General features: G+C 38.1%; 1 protein-coding gene across 1 annotated transcript in view; it reads right to left on the bottom strand.

The window, feature by feature from the left end:
* Window positions 1–16187, bottom strand: part of PTPRZ1 (protein tyrosine phosphatase receptor type Z1) — a 112860-nt gene that overhangs the window by 31292 nt on the left and 65381 nt on the right. The window contains exons 11-13 of the mRNA XM_026514898.4: window positions 15871–15917; window positions 9126–12717; window positions 4596–4740 (exon numbers count right to left, since the gene is read on the bottom strand). Of these exons, the coding sequence (XP_026370683.2) occupies window positions 4596–4740; window positions 9126–12717; window positions 15871–15917 (3784 nt within the window). The remainder of the gene's footprint in view (window positions 1–4595; window positions 4741–9125; window positions 12718–15870; window positions 15918–16187) is intronic.

The following is a 16187-nucleotide window of genomic DNA, read 5'->3' as shown; positions in this document are numbered from 1 at the left end:
TGTGAAAAAGCCTCTCATTCCTAAGTAGCCGCTAGCACTCCAGTTTCTCTGTTTTCAGTACGCCCAACACAAACTTCCATTCCTTTACAAAGACTGTTTGGGAAAATATGGTTAATTAATCCAAGGATGACCTTCACTTTCTGAACTCTATTCTACATAATTTTAAATATTTTTTTATTAATTGTTAGTTAGTGTTATTATTTTGCAATATATCTGTTTTGTGCCTATATCCTCATTATGTTTTTTAAAAGATGGGGCCATGTCTTTTGATTTATATAAACCCAACTCTGAATGCAGTGCCAAGAGAACAATAGGTGTTAAATGTTGAAAGATTAGATGGATTTCTAACTAAATCCCACTAACCATAGGTTATTCGGCTGCATCCTAGACTTCCTGTCTACCTGAGCCTCAAATGGGCTAACTTAAAATCTCAAAACATTCAGGAGGGAGAGGTGAAATATATAACTAGAGGAAGATAGATGGATGGATGGATGGATGGATGGATGGATGGAGAGAGGATGGGTCTGAGAAAATGGAAAGAAGACAGCACCTCATAGAACAGAAAAAGGTAAATTAAAACTTATTGGTATTAGTTTAATATGTTTAATATTCAGTGTAGGATCTGGGTAAATACCAACTCTACTCTTTTTAGTTTGTAAGCAAATATTTGTTGGTCTGGCAAAGAAGTGGTCCCATAGTGTTACTTGTATTAACAAGCAACAAAAGGATGTTATAAAATCATACCAAAAAACTTGTGAGTGGGAAAAGTTAAAACAGTGTAGGATAAATTCCTGATGAAGGTAATAATATATTGCTTCAGTATATTTTATAGCGCAGTTTTACCTAGGAAATGACACTCTGCTAGACGCGCATGGTACTGGGAGGCTTCCATTCTGTGTTGGGAGCTATCCTTCGTGACTTATAAATTTGAAGTTAAGATCAAGAGAGAACTCATATTGCTTTCTTCCCACTCCCCAAAGCCCAAACAACTGTCTATGTAAAGTTCTTTTCTATACTGATTTTGATGGAGTGCTGTTTTGTTGATTATACCTGTGGTATTTTTTAGTTTCCAACTCTTAAAAAAGCTCTCAAAAGTTTGCCCTTTGTCTTCTTTAAAAAGAACTTTTTTGAAAATCTTCCATATTGAAGTCATTTTGCAACTTAGAAACTTACAATTTGGCTCATGTAAATTCTACCTTAAAACATCTGGAAAATAATTTCAAGGCATATTATTTAATGTATGACAAGATTCAATATCTATAGTCCATCTGTTCTGTATAAGCAGTGAATGTCTTCACGTCTATGTGCTAAGTGTTGATAACTATGTCTCTTGCTAATTATCACTCAGCCATGATGAAAAGAGTGATGACTGTTTTAAACTTGTAGACATAGGTCCTATCAATCAATGTTAATCTGATTATTTGATTTACACCTTTTCATCACAGTAAGTATTTAGAATTAAAAGCTAGAAATGTGTAATTATTATTCCTTTTTTTTTTGGATATAACCATATTCATTCATTATGCTGCAGCCATCACAGAAACCCTAAAGAAGGTCTGACTGCAGTCTTAGAGATGATCTAGTGAATGCTCCCCCGAAATGACAGGGAGAGGAAAACCAGTTCATAGATGGCTAAGTGACATGCCCAAGACCATGGAACAAATGCCAGGCAGAACTGGGAAAGGGACCCAGATTTCATCACCTCGAATTTGTTCTGTCTTCCCGCTACAACATGCTTTCTCTCAAGGTTTACACAACACCTAGGGGACCACCTTGAGTGAGGCAAAGAGACAAAAAAAGGACTCGTTATATCACTTTACAATTACTTTTTTCTCCTAAGAAATTAGGTTAGAAAAACATTTAAATATATTGGCTCGGAAAAACTCAAAAGGACTATGTTACTATTAGGACTTTGGTTGGTATGCTCTTCTGTTTTTGAACCTTTCCACAGGCTGTTCTTTCCACAGGGGTCTACGTTTTCATACTGCCTGGCGAAATCATACGCGTCTACACCCGAATTTGAGTATCTCACAAAAACCTTGAAGAATGCACTAGCATCGTCATTTTCTGTCACCAACTAATACCCCTGGTGTATTACTGATCTAAAAAGTTACATTTTGAAGTGAATTAATTTCAAACGGATGTGAGAAGGACAGATATGTTAAATTTTAAATGGGTAAGTGAAAGAGTGACAGATTTTACCAGACTGTTTGATAGATAGATATAAAATATATACATAAAATCATCAGAGTGCTCATATTTTAAGCTAATGCACTCTGAATTCAAGGTACATAAAGTGTTGTTTGTGAGGAAAAGAGAAACATCTTATGGGTGAAGGTCGGCTTAATCTTTTTCAACTGGTAATTTCTGTCTTTTTTCTGCACATAATATAGATGAGATGACTCATTATTAATAGAATATAAAAACCATTACAGATTTTAATTTTCCATGAAATATCAAATCATATTAAATAAGACACTTTCAAATTTGCAAAAAATAAACTTGAAATACTAAGTAATAAAGATTAAAATTCTCCTCCTAATTATTTCAACATCATAACTATAAACCATCTGACATTGTCATTGGAAATTTATTCTAAAACCATTTTTTATGAAGTATAATTTGGGTTTATTTTCCATCTTAATTTTAAAAAATTAACTCTAGGGGCGCCTGCGTGGCACAGCGGTTAAGCATCTGCCTTCGGCTCAGGGCGTGATCCCAGTGTTATGGGATCGAGCCCCACATCAGGCTCTTCCTCTATGAGCCTGCTTCTTCCTCTCCCACTCCCCCTGCTTGTGTTCCCTCTCTCGCTGGCTATCTCTGTCAAATAAATAAATAAAATCTTTAAAAAAAAATTTAACTCTAATTCCAATTAACTTCAAAAACTGGTTTGGCAGGGAAAATCAGATTAGATAGAAACCAGGAATAACAAACACAAAATCAATGTTGGTAAGAAATTTGGCCAACAAACCCAGTGGGGAGTAGGGAGAAAAGCAATATGAACTCCTGCTGAGCAAACATTTATGGAATGTGTACTGGGTTCATGCTACTCTGCTGAGCATGGACTCTTCTGTAAAAAGAGTCATTGGCAATGATAGGATCAGTGAAGAAAGCAGCTTTGTTTGCATCACGTTATGGACAAAATAGACTCCCAACTCATATATGATAACAGAAGTATGACCTGTTCTCTGTACTCCGCAGTTTACTCTTTTCAGATATGAAACACAGCTTGTCATGAAAACATTCTACCTTAGTCAACCGATGTCCAACTACATGCAACTGCACCTCCAGACCTCACTGTCTCAGACACTCCCAGCTGCCGCCTGCTTCCCATTCTTCCCACCTGCTGTGTCCCTGCCTGGAAGGCTGGTCTCCTTTACCTTCACTTTCTGAACCCTATCCAGCTCAAGCCCTACATCTTACACTTACTCTGTCATCCTGGCCTATCAAGATCACTTGTTCTCTGACCACTGTTACCATTAGTGATTTCAGTTGTCATGTGTAGATTTTTATATAGTATGTTCTAGATTTTTCATGGAAAATTCTCAATAAGCATAAATTTCTCAGCCATAGTGACATTCATTCATTTTTTATATTTTCCATAGTAGTCAACATCGTACTACACACATGGGAAATGGTCCGTAAACAAGGTGAATATTTTTGAATAAACCGAGAGAATATATTTTAGGATAACACATAAAGAGTGGTCATATGAACTTATAGGAAGATGTTGCTAAAAAAAAAGGAATTAATTATAAAGCTTCTGAACAAAATTCTCTTTTCAAACAAAGGAAGACAGTACTAAGATATGATTCCTTATATTGTCATAAAGCTTTTGTTTTCCTAGATATAGTTATAATAGTTATACTGACTTACATTTTTCCCCAATAAACTCCTTAATTTGCAGTGTGTTCTGCTCGCTACAGGACGGGAAGCTTATAATGGGTGCAATTTTCTTTGTCTTTTAAAAATCTTAATAGGATATTGACGACAGCAAAGCTATATTTCATCCTCAAGGCAAATTATAATTAATTTTAAAATCCCATGCTTCTTGATATAGTCATCAACTTTATTTCCTCATTATATTCATATTTTAATTGCATGATCTTTCCTTTTATGTATGGGGTATCTTTTTTTGTTATCGGTATGCCGTTGATGTGCGCTTGTATAAAATCCACGATTATAAATAAACTATGTTTTTACCAAACCAAAAATTATGTTTTCCTAAACAATAACTTTTGAAATTGTAACAGCTGGAGCATTTAAGCTGAGAAGCTTAGATTTATGTTAAATGCTATGATAATGATTGAATGTTAATGAGATTAATAAGATAGTATGCTGTCAAAATACTGTATTAAATGTCAACTGAAGCCGGAGCTCCTCCATTTTAACTTTAATTATTTCATCGAAGTATGGAGAACAATCCCATCTTGTATTATTATGTCTTTGGATTTACAAAATCACCTTATTCATAGTTAAATTAATGGTAGCTCAAGTAAAAGAAATTTTGAATATGCTTTGAAGAGCTGTCAGGTAAAAAACAGGCAAAATCGAAGCTTTATGAAACGCATGTGTAAAACAAACACTCAACTTACCTCCAGTAGATGAGAATACCCACAAGAACCACTAGACAGATAAAAGTCAGGGCTGACACGATCACAAGGGGTATAACTGCCTTCTTCTCGGATTCCAGCCCCTCAGCTAGACCAATACGAGACTCATGGCTACTATTACTGGCCTCTGTAGTCGGAGAAAATTGAGAGAGTTGATATTTAAGCTTAAGAAAAAGTCACAACATTTTTCAACCGAGTAATTGCAACCTTCATTGCTGTTGCTTACCTTTACAATTTCAAATCTATGATACAAAGAATATCTACGGTTACAAGCCAATTTAAGTAAAACAAAGTGTAAAAAGTAAGGCGGGCCATCAGAGCGGAGATTGGCACCTAGGTACGGGTGCTGTGGCAAGCAAGGAGCTCGACGCTGCCTTGAAAATCTTGCTAAAGGGAAAGCAGAAGTATTAAAATAAGACAACTATCCAGTTTTTAAGTAAAATGATCAGGAAAAACAATGCTACTTACTGTACCATATATAATCTCGATTTTCCAAACTTAATTATAATAAGATGTTTCTGATCCTGTGATTAAATAGGTAGCCAGGAGCAATTAATAAGTCCATAAAGAGGGAATCTTAGGATAACCCTTCTTACATTAGGATAACCATTCAACCCAGAAAACTATTAAAAATTTAAATGTAGGTTGCCTTTAAAGTGTTACTTTGGATGCCCTTTTATGAACTATTTTTCTCTATCAAAAATAAAAATACTATTGCATGTGAACTGAAGGAATACATAGAACGAAGAAATTCTTTTCCAATGCGCAAGTGTAAATTATGGAAAAGTTTAAATTCTGTCTTTGGGTGAATTTTAAAAGATGGCAAATGACTACTTTTGTGACCAATTGAGTGCATTATCATCCTAGCACTTTCGAAATCATTGCAATTGGCACCCTTCTTCCAAGTTGCTCAAAAGAGTTTCAGGAACCTCAGAGTATCTGTGGCCAGTCACAATGCTTCCCTTCTCCTTTGAAGTGTGTGCAGTGGGGAACCAAGCCAACTGGACATTAGAGCTGCTCTACCACCATATGCTCACACTGCTACAAAGTAAAAGCTCTTAGTGTCTTCCCGCAGAAATTCTGGAAGAACCACATCGAAGTCCCCCCATGAGAGTCTGCACTGCCTTCTAGACACCTGACACATTAGGTGCTTTTATACCAACCATCTTACTTTAGTGATAGGGGACAAAGGGAATCGGTTTAATTTAAAGATTTAAGAATACATTTGAGAGCACCAAATTCCTAAATAGAGCCCTGAAGTATATCTAACGGCAGAGAACTTAGGATTTAAAATGGTAGCTTCCTTCTGAAAGATGAAACAAAGGGGTCAAGAATTTAATCCACTATATAAGAAATGTATCAGTGGACAAATGACACCCAAATGTCCCTTGACAGTTGTTCTTATAATTATGGATACATTTGCTAGAAAAGAGTAGAATCCAAAGGTGTGACTAAAAATCATAAAACGGAACAAAAAGTGGGAATACCGTAAATCAACTGATCCCTGAGCTGTAGCTCGTGTTCTTGTAAGAGAAGCCCAAGCTTTAGTTTCTGTTCCGCCAATCATAAGCTCTGGTCATTACGCAGTGCGATGAGGCCCATCTAAGAAGCCTAAATAATCTGACGGTGAATGCATTAAACGTTTCTTTATAAAATTTAGGAAAGCATCTTCTTTTAATACATAATTGTCTTCACGTTTTTTCTATTAAAACGATTGTTACCTAAATGGAAGTTTTGTGGCTAAACAATGAAATAATCCACTTAGTGAAGATACATACATATCTTATTTGTATATATGTATGTGCATACATATATAGAGATATGTCTGATCTATATAGGATATACATGTAAGGTATATAACACATGACGTATGTAACAAGTCCCCATGGATATCACACACTATGCACATGCAGTAGATACACACGTGCACACATACACAATCTCGTAATACAGACTTTACGCGCACGTTCTCTGGGAGGTCTGATTTTAAAATAAACCTTTTCATTGAGGAGTTAGCATGATACATCCACGGTAATTACATATTATGAAACCCAGGAATTTTATTCAGGGTGAGATACCACATGAAAGATAATCAGGGGCGCCTCGCTGGCTCAGTCGCAGAGTATGCCACTCTTGACGTCAGGGTCATGAGTTCAAGCCCCAGGTTGGGGGCAGAGTTTACCTTAAAAAATACATAAGGAAAAAAAGAAAATATACCCCCCCAAATTGAAAAGAATATATTTATAAAAAAAGGAAGTACAATCAACTGATTGCTTTACATACTGGAACGAGGAACAACTGGTTGTATTGATCTGTATATTCATTAGTTGAGACTAAAATATCTACTTCAATATGGTCCAGAAGTGTATCTGAGCTACCTAAATAAGATGAGAATCTAACAATGGATGATCTGTAAACAATGGTAAGATTGATACTTTAAAATACATTTTTAGAATAAAACAGTATCATTTTGGTATTACAAATTAAGCATTATATATATTTTATTGTCCTCAAAAATGAAAGCATAGTCTCCAAGAGACAGACACCAATAACGCATGATTCCAGTCTCAGTTTTGTGTTAACTCCCTACATGACCTGAATCAAGTAATTTAGTATCTCTGGGTGTCAGTTTATGCATTCATAAATTGCAGATACTAATATTTGCCTTATCTATTTTGTTTTAGGGAACATGTCTTATAAATTATTCTACATTCTAGAAGTACATAATAAAACAATAAGTTTCAGAATTAGTCTGTATGCATTTGTTAAAGAGCCACATTGAATTACTTTGTAAGACAGAGTACATATGATTTTTTGCAGATACAGTTTTAAAAGCAGGCAAGAATTCTTCCCTAATCTTGTTTGATCTTAGTTACTCCATTAATTGTGTTACCTGATGATATTGGAAATTATATTCCTACTGTTTTCTCCTCATCAGTGGGAAAACATACTCTTAATAATTAAATTAGTGCAATGATGAGAAATTACTGAATTTTAAATCAGAATTCTAGGTTCGGCATTTTGCATTATAGTTTCTCCATAAGAGCATAATCTAGCAAGGACATACTGATGATGTCACTACCTAGTAAGATAGGAAAAAAAAGGACGAATTCCTGATATGTCTTTAAAAGAAATCTAATAAAAATAAAAAAAAAAAACAAGTACTATAATTGAAGCCAGATAACAATTCATATATATGGCAACACTAATGAACATAGTAACCTGTGGCTTCATTATTCATTCTCACATACCAGAGTGTGTTTAAACTGGAATGCAATTTTAAATAGGTATCAAGTCAGAACGTAGAAAAACTTCTCTATCAAAATGTACAAACTTTTAATTGCTGCTGCACTGACTGAAGGAAAAATATACAACTAATTCAAAGGATGGAAATAACAAAGAGAAAAAAATATCCTAATGGGACTGGTATCTCTGATCTGGTTTATAAATATCTGCTTTTATGCAATAAGATTCCAAGATGTTACCTTAACCTATCTTTTGACTTACGATGTTAAGATTTAAATATTTTCATTGTTAATTTAAAAAATGCCTTAAAATTTAATAAAAGCGAATTCTAAAATTCTTATGCTCAAGTCAATGAAATTAGCTAGTATTTCATATGCCTAATGGTATTGAATTTCCCTTTTCTCCCCAGTGGCATTTAAAGCAAACATCTGTATTATATATGTTGCAAGTAATCTACTCGAAGAAACATCTGGCCAATAAACTAATTTGCATAAAATACATTAACAAATGAAAGGCCTGTCTACAGAAAATGTTCTAGTGTTTTACATCTTGTCATACAATACCTGTACATAGTCTGCATATTAATGACCATTATCTAACTTCCTAGGAAGGTGTATAACCGCAAATACAAAGTAGAATGTATCTTGTTAGTTCACACTGCCCTCTTTAGGCAACATGAAGGTAATCAAACAGAGACAACGTAAAAAAATTAAAATCTTTAAAAAAAAAAAAATCTTACCATTAACTCTCAAAACTCAGCAATAGAACTTTTTGTAAAGCTCCCCAGGCTGACGTGGTTGTGCAAATTATCATATCTTTTCCCGTGGGGTGGGTCAGAGAGGGGTTTATAACATATTACTTATCAGAGTTTAATAATCCATTTTATAATTCAATGAAATTAGATTACAACTTATTTTAGAACATAAGTGAATATAAAAAATTAATCCAACCTACCATTTAAAAAGCAGTATACTAAAAATGCGTTACGCACACATAATTGCTCCCACATGTAACTGGCATCTTGTAGAATATGAAAAATTGACAACAAATAAACGTTTTATCTATCCACTAACCGAAACGTGTTGCATATTCATTTGAAATAATGAGTAAAATCACACTTTAAAAACTGTAAATTGACTTGCTGAGCGTCTCGATTAAAAAACAAAAGGATGTGCCACTTTACCAAATTTCTCCTTCCATGATTTTTCAATTTTTTGAGGAAGAAAACCACCACACCTCGGTCTAGCTCTCGGATCCATCACTAACCTGCCTCTGCAATGTTGACTGCGTCTGAGTGCCTGCTAGTAACAGTCGGTGTTGAGGACTGTGGGGCCCCTGGGGTTATCTCTGAGTCAGCGGCTTCCAGGACGCCATCAACATCTCTTTCGTTAATGTCTGGAAAACTGAAATCTGTGGAAGTCTCGTTATCGTTCAGGTTATCTGACAGAGCTTGCCCTGATCCACTCTCTTCATCACTTGCAACCACTGCCCATGCTTCAGAATCGGGAGTGAAAGGAAGCAGGGCGTTACCAGTCTGAACGTCATCGTGCTGTTTCCCATCACTGGGCTTTTGGGGTGGCACATGTGCCTGTGTTGCTTTATCGGGACTTCCGTCCGTATCGGTCTGACTGGCTGATAGGACACCTGTGCCTTGATTTTCTTCTTCAGGATTTTCAGATGGTGAATATGAGGTTGGGTTATTCTGATGCACAAGATCGTTCTCTTGGGTGTCTGAATCATTCATTACCTTTTCCTGTGATTCTCTATAGGAGGAGCACGACATACACTTATTTATGGATAAGCCATCCCTATCTCTGTCATCATAATCGTCATCATAATCATCAATATCACCATCGTCACCACCACCCACTAAATCAGCATCAGATCTGGCACTCTGAATCAGCTCAGAAGTTGTCTGAGAAGGAAACAGCAACTTGGTTGTGGGGACAGAACCATCTTTGTCAGGAGAAGCTGCTGAAACGGAAACATACACATTTCCTAGAGGAACAGAATGATCGGCAGTTACGGGGGTATCAGAAACACCTGCTGGGGTACCAGCGAACACCTCATCAGTGCGAGACCCCTTGGTGGAGGTGGAAGCTTCATCGGAATATATGAGCTTATTTATAAGTGTATTTGGTGGCACATCTATCGATAAAACAGGCGTAGCAAATGCATGCCTCCCCTTCGGGGGAAAGGCCTGGTTTATCTCCAAATTGGCAGTTGGGAGCAACTCATCATTACTGTGCAGTGAAGGTACCACTTGCTGGGAACTTCCGCTTTTAAGCAAAACGGGTTCAAAGTATTTCTCGCTTGCGTAAGAAATGGTTAAACCTTGAAGTGAAGCAGCGTGCACGTTAGAAGCAGGCAACACATCGACAACTGGTACAGATGGAGCGGGCAGCGTGTTTTCCCTCGAAGCAGAGTTTGAGGCCAGGAGATGCGATATTGTAGAACTAATGGGATCAACCTTGGGGGTCTCAGCCGATATTGGCTCGCTAGGCACGGGTGGAAGAGCAGTTTTAAGCAACGTGTCAATCTCAGAAGCCTGAAGGGAGGGCTGCAGCAATACTTCGGTATTAAAAGAAGCTGAGGGCTCGTAAAAGAAGAGCTGAGTTGAAGGAGCTAACATTTCACTAGAAGCAGGGTCAGAGGAGGCCGGCTCTGAGCTCGCGCTAAGCACGGGTTTAAGCGAAGGGTCCCCGAACGCTTGAGACACGGCATGTGTAGGCTGAACTGAAATCTCTGGAGCTTGACTAATGTCATGATCAAAAACCTTAGTGGCAGGAGGAGCGAGAGACCCTGGAAGCATGCCCTTTGTGCTAGAAAAGGAAACGGGGGATTCTTGTAAAGACGCGTTCAACTTATTTACAGTATCGTACAGGGCGGGCAGGACTGCGCTTTCCGAACGGTAAACCATCTCACTGAAAGAAGAAATTTGCAGCTCGGTCTCATTTCCATATATTATGTCACTTTTAGAAAGCGGCTTATTCTCATCACCAAACACAGATGTTGTATATGTAAATTCAGCTACAGAAACAGGTGAAGACATGTTAAGGGCTGTCAGACCATCTGTGTCAGGTAAAAGAAACTCACTATCAGAGGAGGCTCCGGACCACTCCCCATCCCCAGAGAGGCCAGGAGGAGGCGGCGGCAAAGATGCGGTCGGGGTTAGGAACGAAGACGGAGGCCCCGGAGGCACCGGAGTGTGGCTAGGGCTGCTAAACAAGGGAGCCGGAGGAGATACACCCACAGAACCATGCACGGGGGCTGCAGGACTGTAGGGAACAGTGAAGAAGTGCTGGGAGCCCCCATTACTAGATAAGGCATAGGAAGCTTCAGGCCCTGAAGAACGTGCATGCAGCATGACATCACTGCTGGGTGGTTCGACTTGAGAAAGCATAAGCGTTTTATAAAGGACACCAGATTCACCACCACCAGATTCCAGCGTCTCTGGAGCAGCGTGAGTAGTGGGCTGATGTGACGTCACATCAGAGTATCGAGCAAGGCTGGCCTCTAATAGCACATCACCCCCAGCCACTGGCAGAGAAGCATGCAGGGACAGCTTATCACTCTCAACAGCTGAAGTAGCTTGTGGAAGGATCTGAGAAACCGTATACAGATGGTGCAACAATTCACTACTGAAGGAAGCAGAGGAAAATGGAAGCAAAGGTGCACCATCATAGGAAGACAGGATGGATTCAAATGACACACCGACACTGGGAAATACAGGCGTAGCATGCAAGGCCGAATCACTACTTGAAGCAGCAGGGGTAGTGTTGAGGATCTGATTGTCAAGCAACAAAGGGGTGACTAGAGGAAAGACGTCACTACTGTAGAAAGGTTGAGGAGGTGTCTCACCATTGTACACCGGTTGAGTTGTCTGCGAGTGTACCATGTTGACAGTGGGGACGGAGTCCTGCTGTCCGGAGGACGGAGTAAAGGCATGAGGCGTCACCTCGGTCGGGAAGTGGTCAAAGGTGGAATAAGGCGGCATGTCCAGATCCGTGACCGGGGGACCGCGTGACACCAGCGGGCCTGGAGCTGAAGACTCAGCTGTCTCAGATTCTTCGGTATGTATCTCGGTGTAGTCAGTCTGGAGAAGGCTCTCCCTGCCGGATCCGGCATCGGGCTGTGTTACCGTATCTGCAGTGCTGGCAAACCACACGTTTCCATCAATGGAAGGATCCTTCAGAGAGTCTTCCGAACCCGATGCAGCTGACTCTTCGGAAGCTTTTCTAGTAGATTCTGGTAGAAGGACATCATATGTGATTGGCTCTGGGTTTTCTGAAGAAAACATATACCTGTGGGATATGTTCTCAGAGATGAACGGCATAGAAGAAGTCGCCGGACTGGAGCCCGAAGAATCGTCAGCTGCCGTATCCAGCTTGAAACCCGTCAATAGACTCTCGTCCTCACTGATATCGGTAGATACCTCTTGAGATTCCGTTATAGAAACTGTATTTAAAGATTCCACAGTCCCAGTCAAGTTCATCCGTGGGAATCGGGGAATAGTGTTAGAGCTGTCATTTAAAGAGGCTGCAGTGCCTTTCAGAGTGTGAGGTGGCATGTTAGTCACAGTCCGCGAAGTCAAAGCAACATCTTTTTGAGGGGCTAATTCAGTGACTGTTTGGGAAGCGGAATCTAAAGATGTGCTGGGAATATCGCCCTTCCCAGAGAATTCACTTCCTCTCGTTGGGGATCGGTTCGTCTTGGCCTCATTGTATTTAGTCCCTACGTGATTGTAGCTTGTTGTAGTAGGAACCTGGGGTTCCTTTCTCCTTATTTGGTTTGTGGCACTGTCTCTACCAGGATTCACAACAGTGTCTTCTCCAGTGTCTTTCCCCTCTTCTTCCTCCTTTGAAAAGCAAACAAGATTTAATGGAACATAAGGAAATAAGAAAAAAATTGAGTTCTTAATAATATCTTATACTGCATGATACTGTTAATCTTCACTCGTGGGAACTTTTCCTCAGAAAGCATCGTCCCATAGAGGCCATGCCTCTATCCTGTAACCTTTATCATCCACCTTCTAGGGACACTAATTAAACTTAAAACACTCTATTTACGGCTGCCTTTATTTCAGTGCTGTGGAAGTAATTAAATTAATAGATACCCCAGCTTTGAAAGAAAGGTGCATTATCATTTATTGACTGATAATGTTACTTAACACTTATTTTGTTTTGTATTTCTCTGTTCAGTTCATCTGGCAACAAACTAAATAGCAATTAGCTTCTTATAATATGGAATGAAACAATTTATTTCAAAGATCTATCTAAATATTCAGAATATTTCTTTGTATATATTCAGAATAAATCATAATTTTTAAGCCATCATAAGAGGAAGATTTAGGACTAGAAGAAGTTTTGGTTTTCCATTTTGTTTTAAATATTCTCCACTCAAGACATAGGCAGACATTTTATTTTATTTTTTTTTAATTTTTTTAAATTTTATTTTATTTAAATTCAATGAATTAACCGATCTAATTTTTAAAATATTTTACTTATTTGTTTGAGAGAGAGAGTGGAGGAGAGGAGCAGAGGGAGAGGGGACAAGCAGACTCTGTGCTGAGCGCAGAGCCTGGCGGGGAGCTTGATCTCAGGACCCTGAGATCATGACTTGAGCCGAGACCAAAAGTCAGATGCTTCACTGACTGAGCCACCCAGGCGCCCCCATAGGCAGACATTTTGTTAAAGACAAATTGTCCAAGTACAAAGTATGCTTCTAGCACTAGTTATTTAATTTTGTTATTTTCCTTAGAAACATCATTCAGGTGACCCAGTCTTCCAGGAACACTTGTCACTGTAATGGCCCAGGAGCATTCTAGCTAGAGGTCAATCAAGACCCTTGCTTTTTTTTTCTTTTCCCTTTTCTTTTCTAACTGTGCATTTTATAATATGTCTGATCATATGCTTAGAAAACTAAACTGCCAAAGATACCAAGACATGGTATTTTTAGTCCACACAGGATATGATTTTGCCAGTTTGCTAGCATTGTCATTTATTAGATCTTTTAAAGTCATGTCCCTTAAAAGAAGAAAACTGACAAGAGTACAAATTAGTAAGAACTTAACCAGTACCAGGAGAAAAAAAAAATCTGAATATTAAACCATGTTCAGATACCTCTCAGAATCTGATGAAGACAGGGACCCCTGGGTGGCACAGTTGGTTAAGCGTCCAACTCTTGGTTTTGGCTCAGGTTGTAATCTCAGGGTCATGGGATCGAGCCCCGTGTCAGGCTCTGCGCTCAGTGCGGGGTCTGCTTAAGACTCTCTCTCCCTCTCCTTCTGCCCCTCTCCCCCACCACACACACACTCTCTCTCTCAAATAAATAAATAAATCTTAAAAAAAAAAAGAACGTGATGAAAATGATACACCATTCATTAATCCTACCTAACCAAATCTTGTTGATCTCTATAAGGTTGTGTGACCTCATGTCAACATTTCAAGAAGAACAGATCATTCATGCTCTATGATTATTTTATACATACCTGAAACCACAAATATTTTAATGTATACTCCTTCCTATGTTTTCTTATGAAGTTATTGTGAATCTCTCTTCCACTATGGTTTTGAACTGTGTCATACCTGTTACTCTTCACAGCTTCCGTTTAGAAAATTTTACCGTAAGGCCTTGATCATGCTGGAGATAGTTTGTTCTTCAAAGTAATGCATTTTTATTTGAAGACAAGCTAAGAAACATCCCCCAAACTATTCACTTCCAAATTCAGTTTTAAAAACCATCACAGATACAGTCCAGGAATTTGCCAACCGCCATCACTCATTCCTGCATGAATCAATGGTAGTGAATAGTGTTATGGACTAAGTATTTATGCCGTCCCCCCAATTCATATTGCCCTACTCCTCATATGCCCTACTCCTCAAAGTGATGGTATTAGGAATTGGGGCCTCTGGGAAGTAACTGAGATTAGATGAGGTCTAGAGGGTAGAGCCTTCATGAATGGGATGAATGCCCTTATAGGAAGAATCATGCGAGAGCTTGCTTCTTCTTCTGCTCTGCTCTCTGCCATGTGAAGATACCATGAGAAGCTGGCAGTCTGCAACCTGGTGATCATTTCTAGGTACATACCTATCCATGTGCATGCACACACACACACACACACACACACACACACACAAAGATATCCTGAGCTGAGTTTTGTGAACTCTTGCTGAAAGGTAGATCGCTCACTTTGGTAAACTAATCCTTTGTAAGAGAGAAGTGCCATAGAACATATAAATTATTGAGATAATTATACATGTGAAAACACAACCTAACTGCTATCTATTGCCCGATGGTAGCATTAGTCATCACACTATGGCCTCGTGCACACATGTGAACACACACATCCATTTGTACTACTTTAAGAATAGCACCTGCATTTAACATATAATCTCAGTTACGATGAACAGTACATTTGGGCTTAGGATGAAAAAGAAGCTGCATCCATCATTTTTTCTCTATTTTAAAAATTAGGACAATGTTAAAATTTATAAATATTCTTAAATACCTATTTACTTACAGGACATTATGCTAGCAACGACACTTATAATATGAATAATCCAAACAATTATTTAGATTAAATGGGCAAAAGAATATATACAATTTATGTCTTGGCTCATATTTATTATCAATCTGTCAATCATTAGTTAAGGTATTTATAAATAAATTGTAGAAATATTAAGAATTGGGTAAATATTAGTCTTTCAGAAAAACTCAAACAATGAAAAAATTCTGAATTATAGATATAGTTTATGGCTATAATTATCTTTAAAGTTCATTTTTTTCATCATCACCAACCTTTGTTATTTTTATTACTCTATCAAAGTGTCTTCCAATTCTTTCATGAAAGAATCATGCATGTCAATTACATGACTGTAAAACTCAGCAACTCACCCTCATGAATGATGCAACACGAACTTTGATTAATGCAACACCTGAAACCTAACCAATCATTGAAAAAAGGACTTTTTAATTTTAAAACATTTTAATATAAAACTAGATACAATACCTTGACTATTTCTTCAGTTCCGATTAATTCAGGAAAGAGGTCAAGTTCTACAAAATTAGAAATAAAATTATTAAGATGTTTATTCAACTATTTCAACCCTGTGGGTTTACCTTTGGGTGGAAAGAGGAGGGGGGGGGAAATGAAGACTTGTTAGCTTTGAAAATACAGAATCTCCAAAAATAAAAATTTCAGATTTTAGGTTTCAACACCACTGACCACTACATAACACACCACTACACACACCTATAAGAAACTGCATTCAAAACTTTCCTCTCTATGCTGTACTCCAACTCCCCTCTCCTTCCCCCTCCCCTCTA

This window comes from Ursus arctos, unplaced genomic scaffold (assembly GCF_023065955.2).
Source record: "Ursus arctos isolate Adak ecotype North America unplaced genomic scaffold, UrsArc2.0 scaffold_3, whole genome shotgun sequence".
NCBI lineage: Eukaryota > Metazoa > Chordata > Mammalia > Carnivora > Ursidae > Ursus > Ursus arctos.
This window is presented reverse-complemented; position numbering and strand designations above follow the sequence as displayed.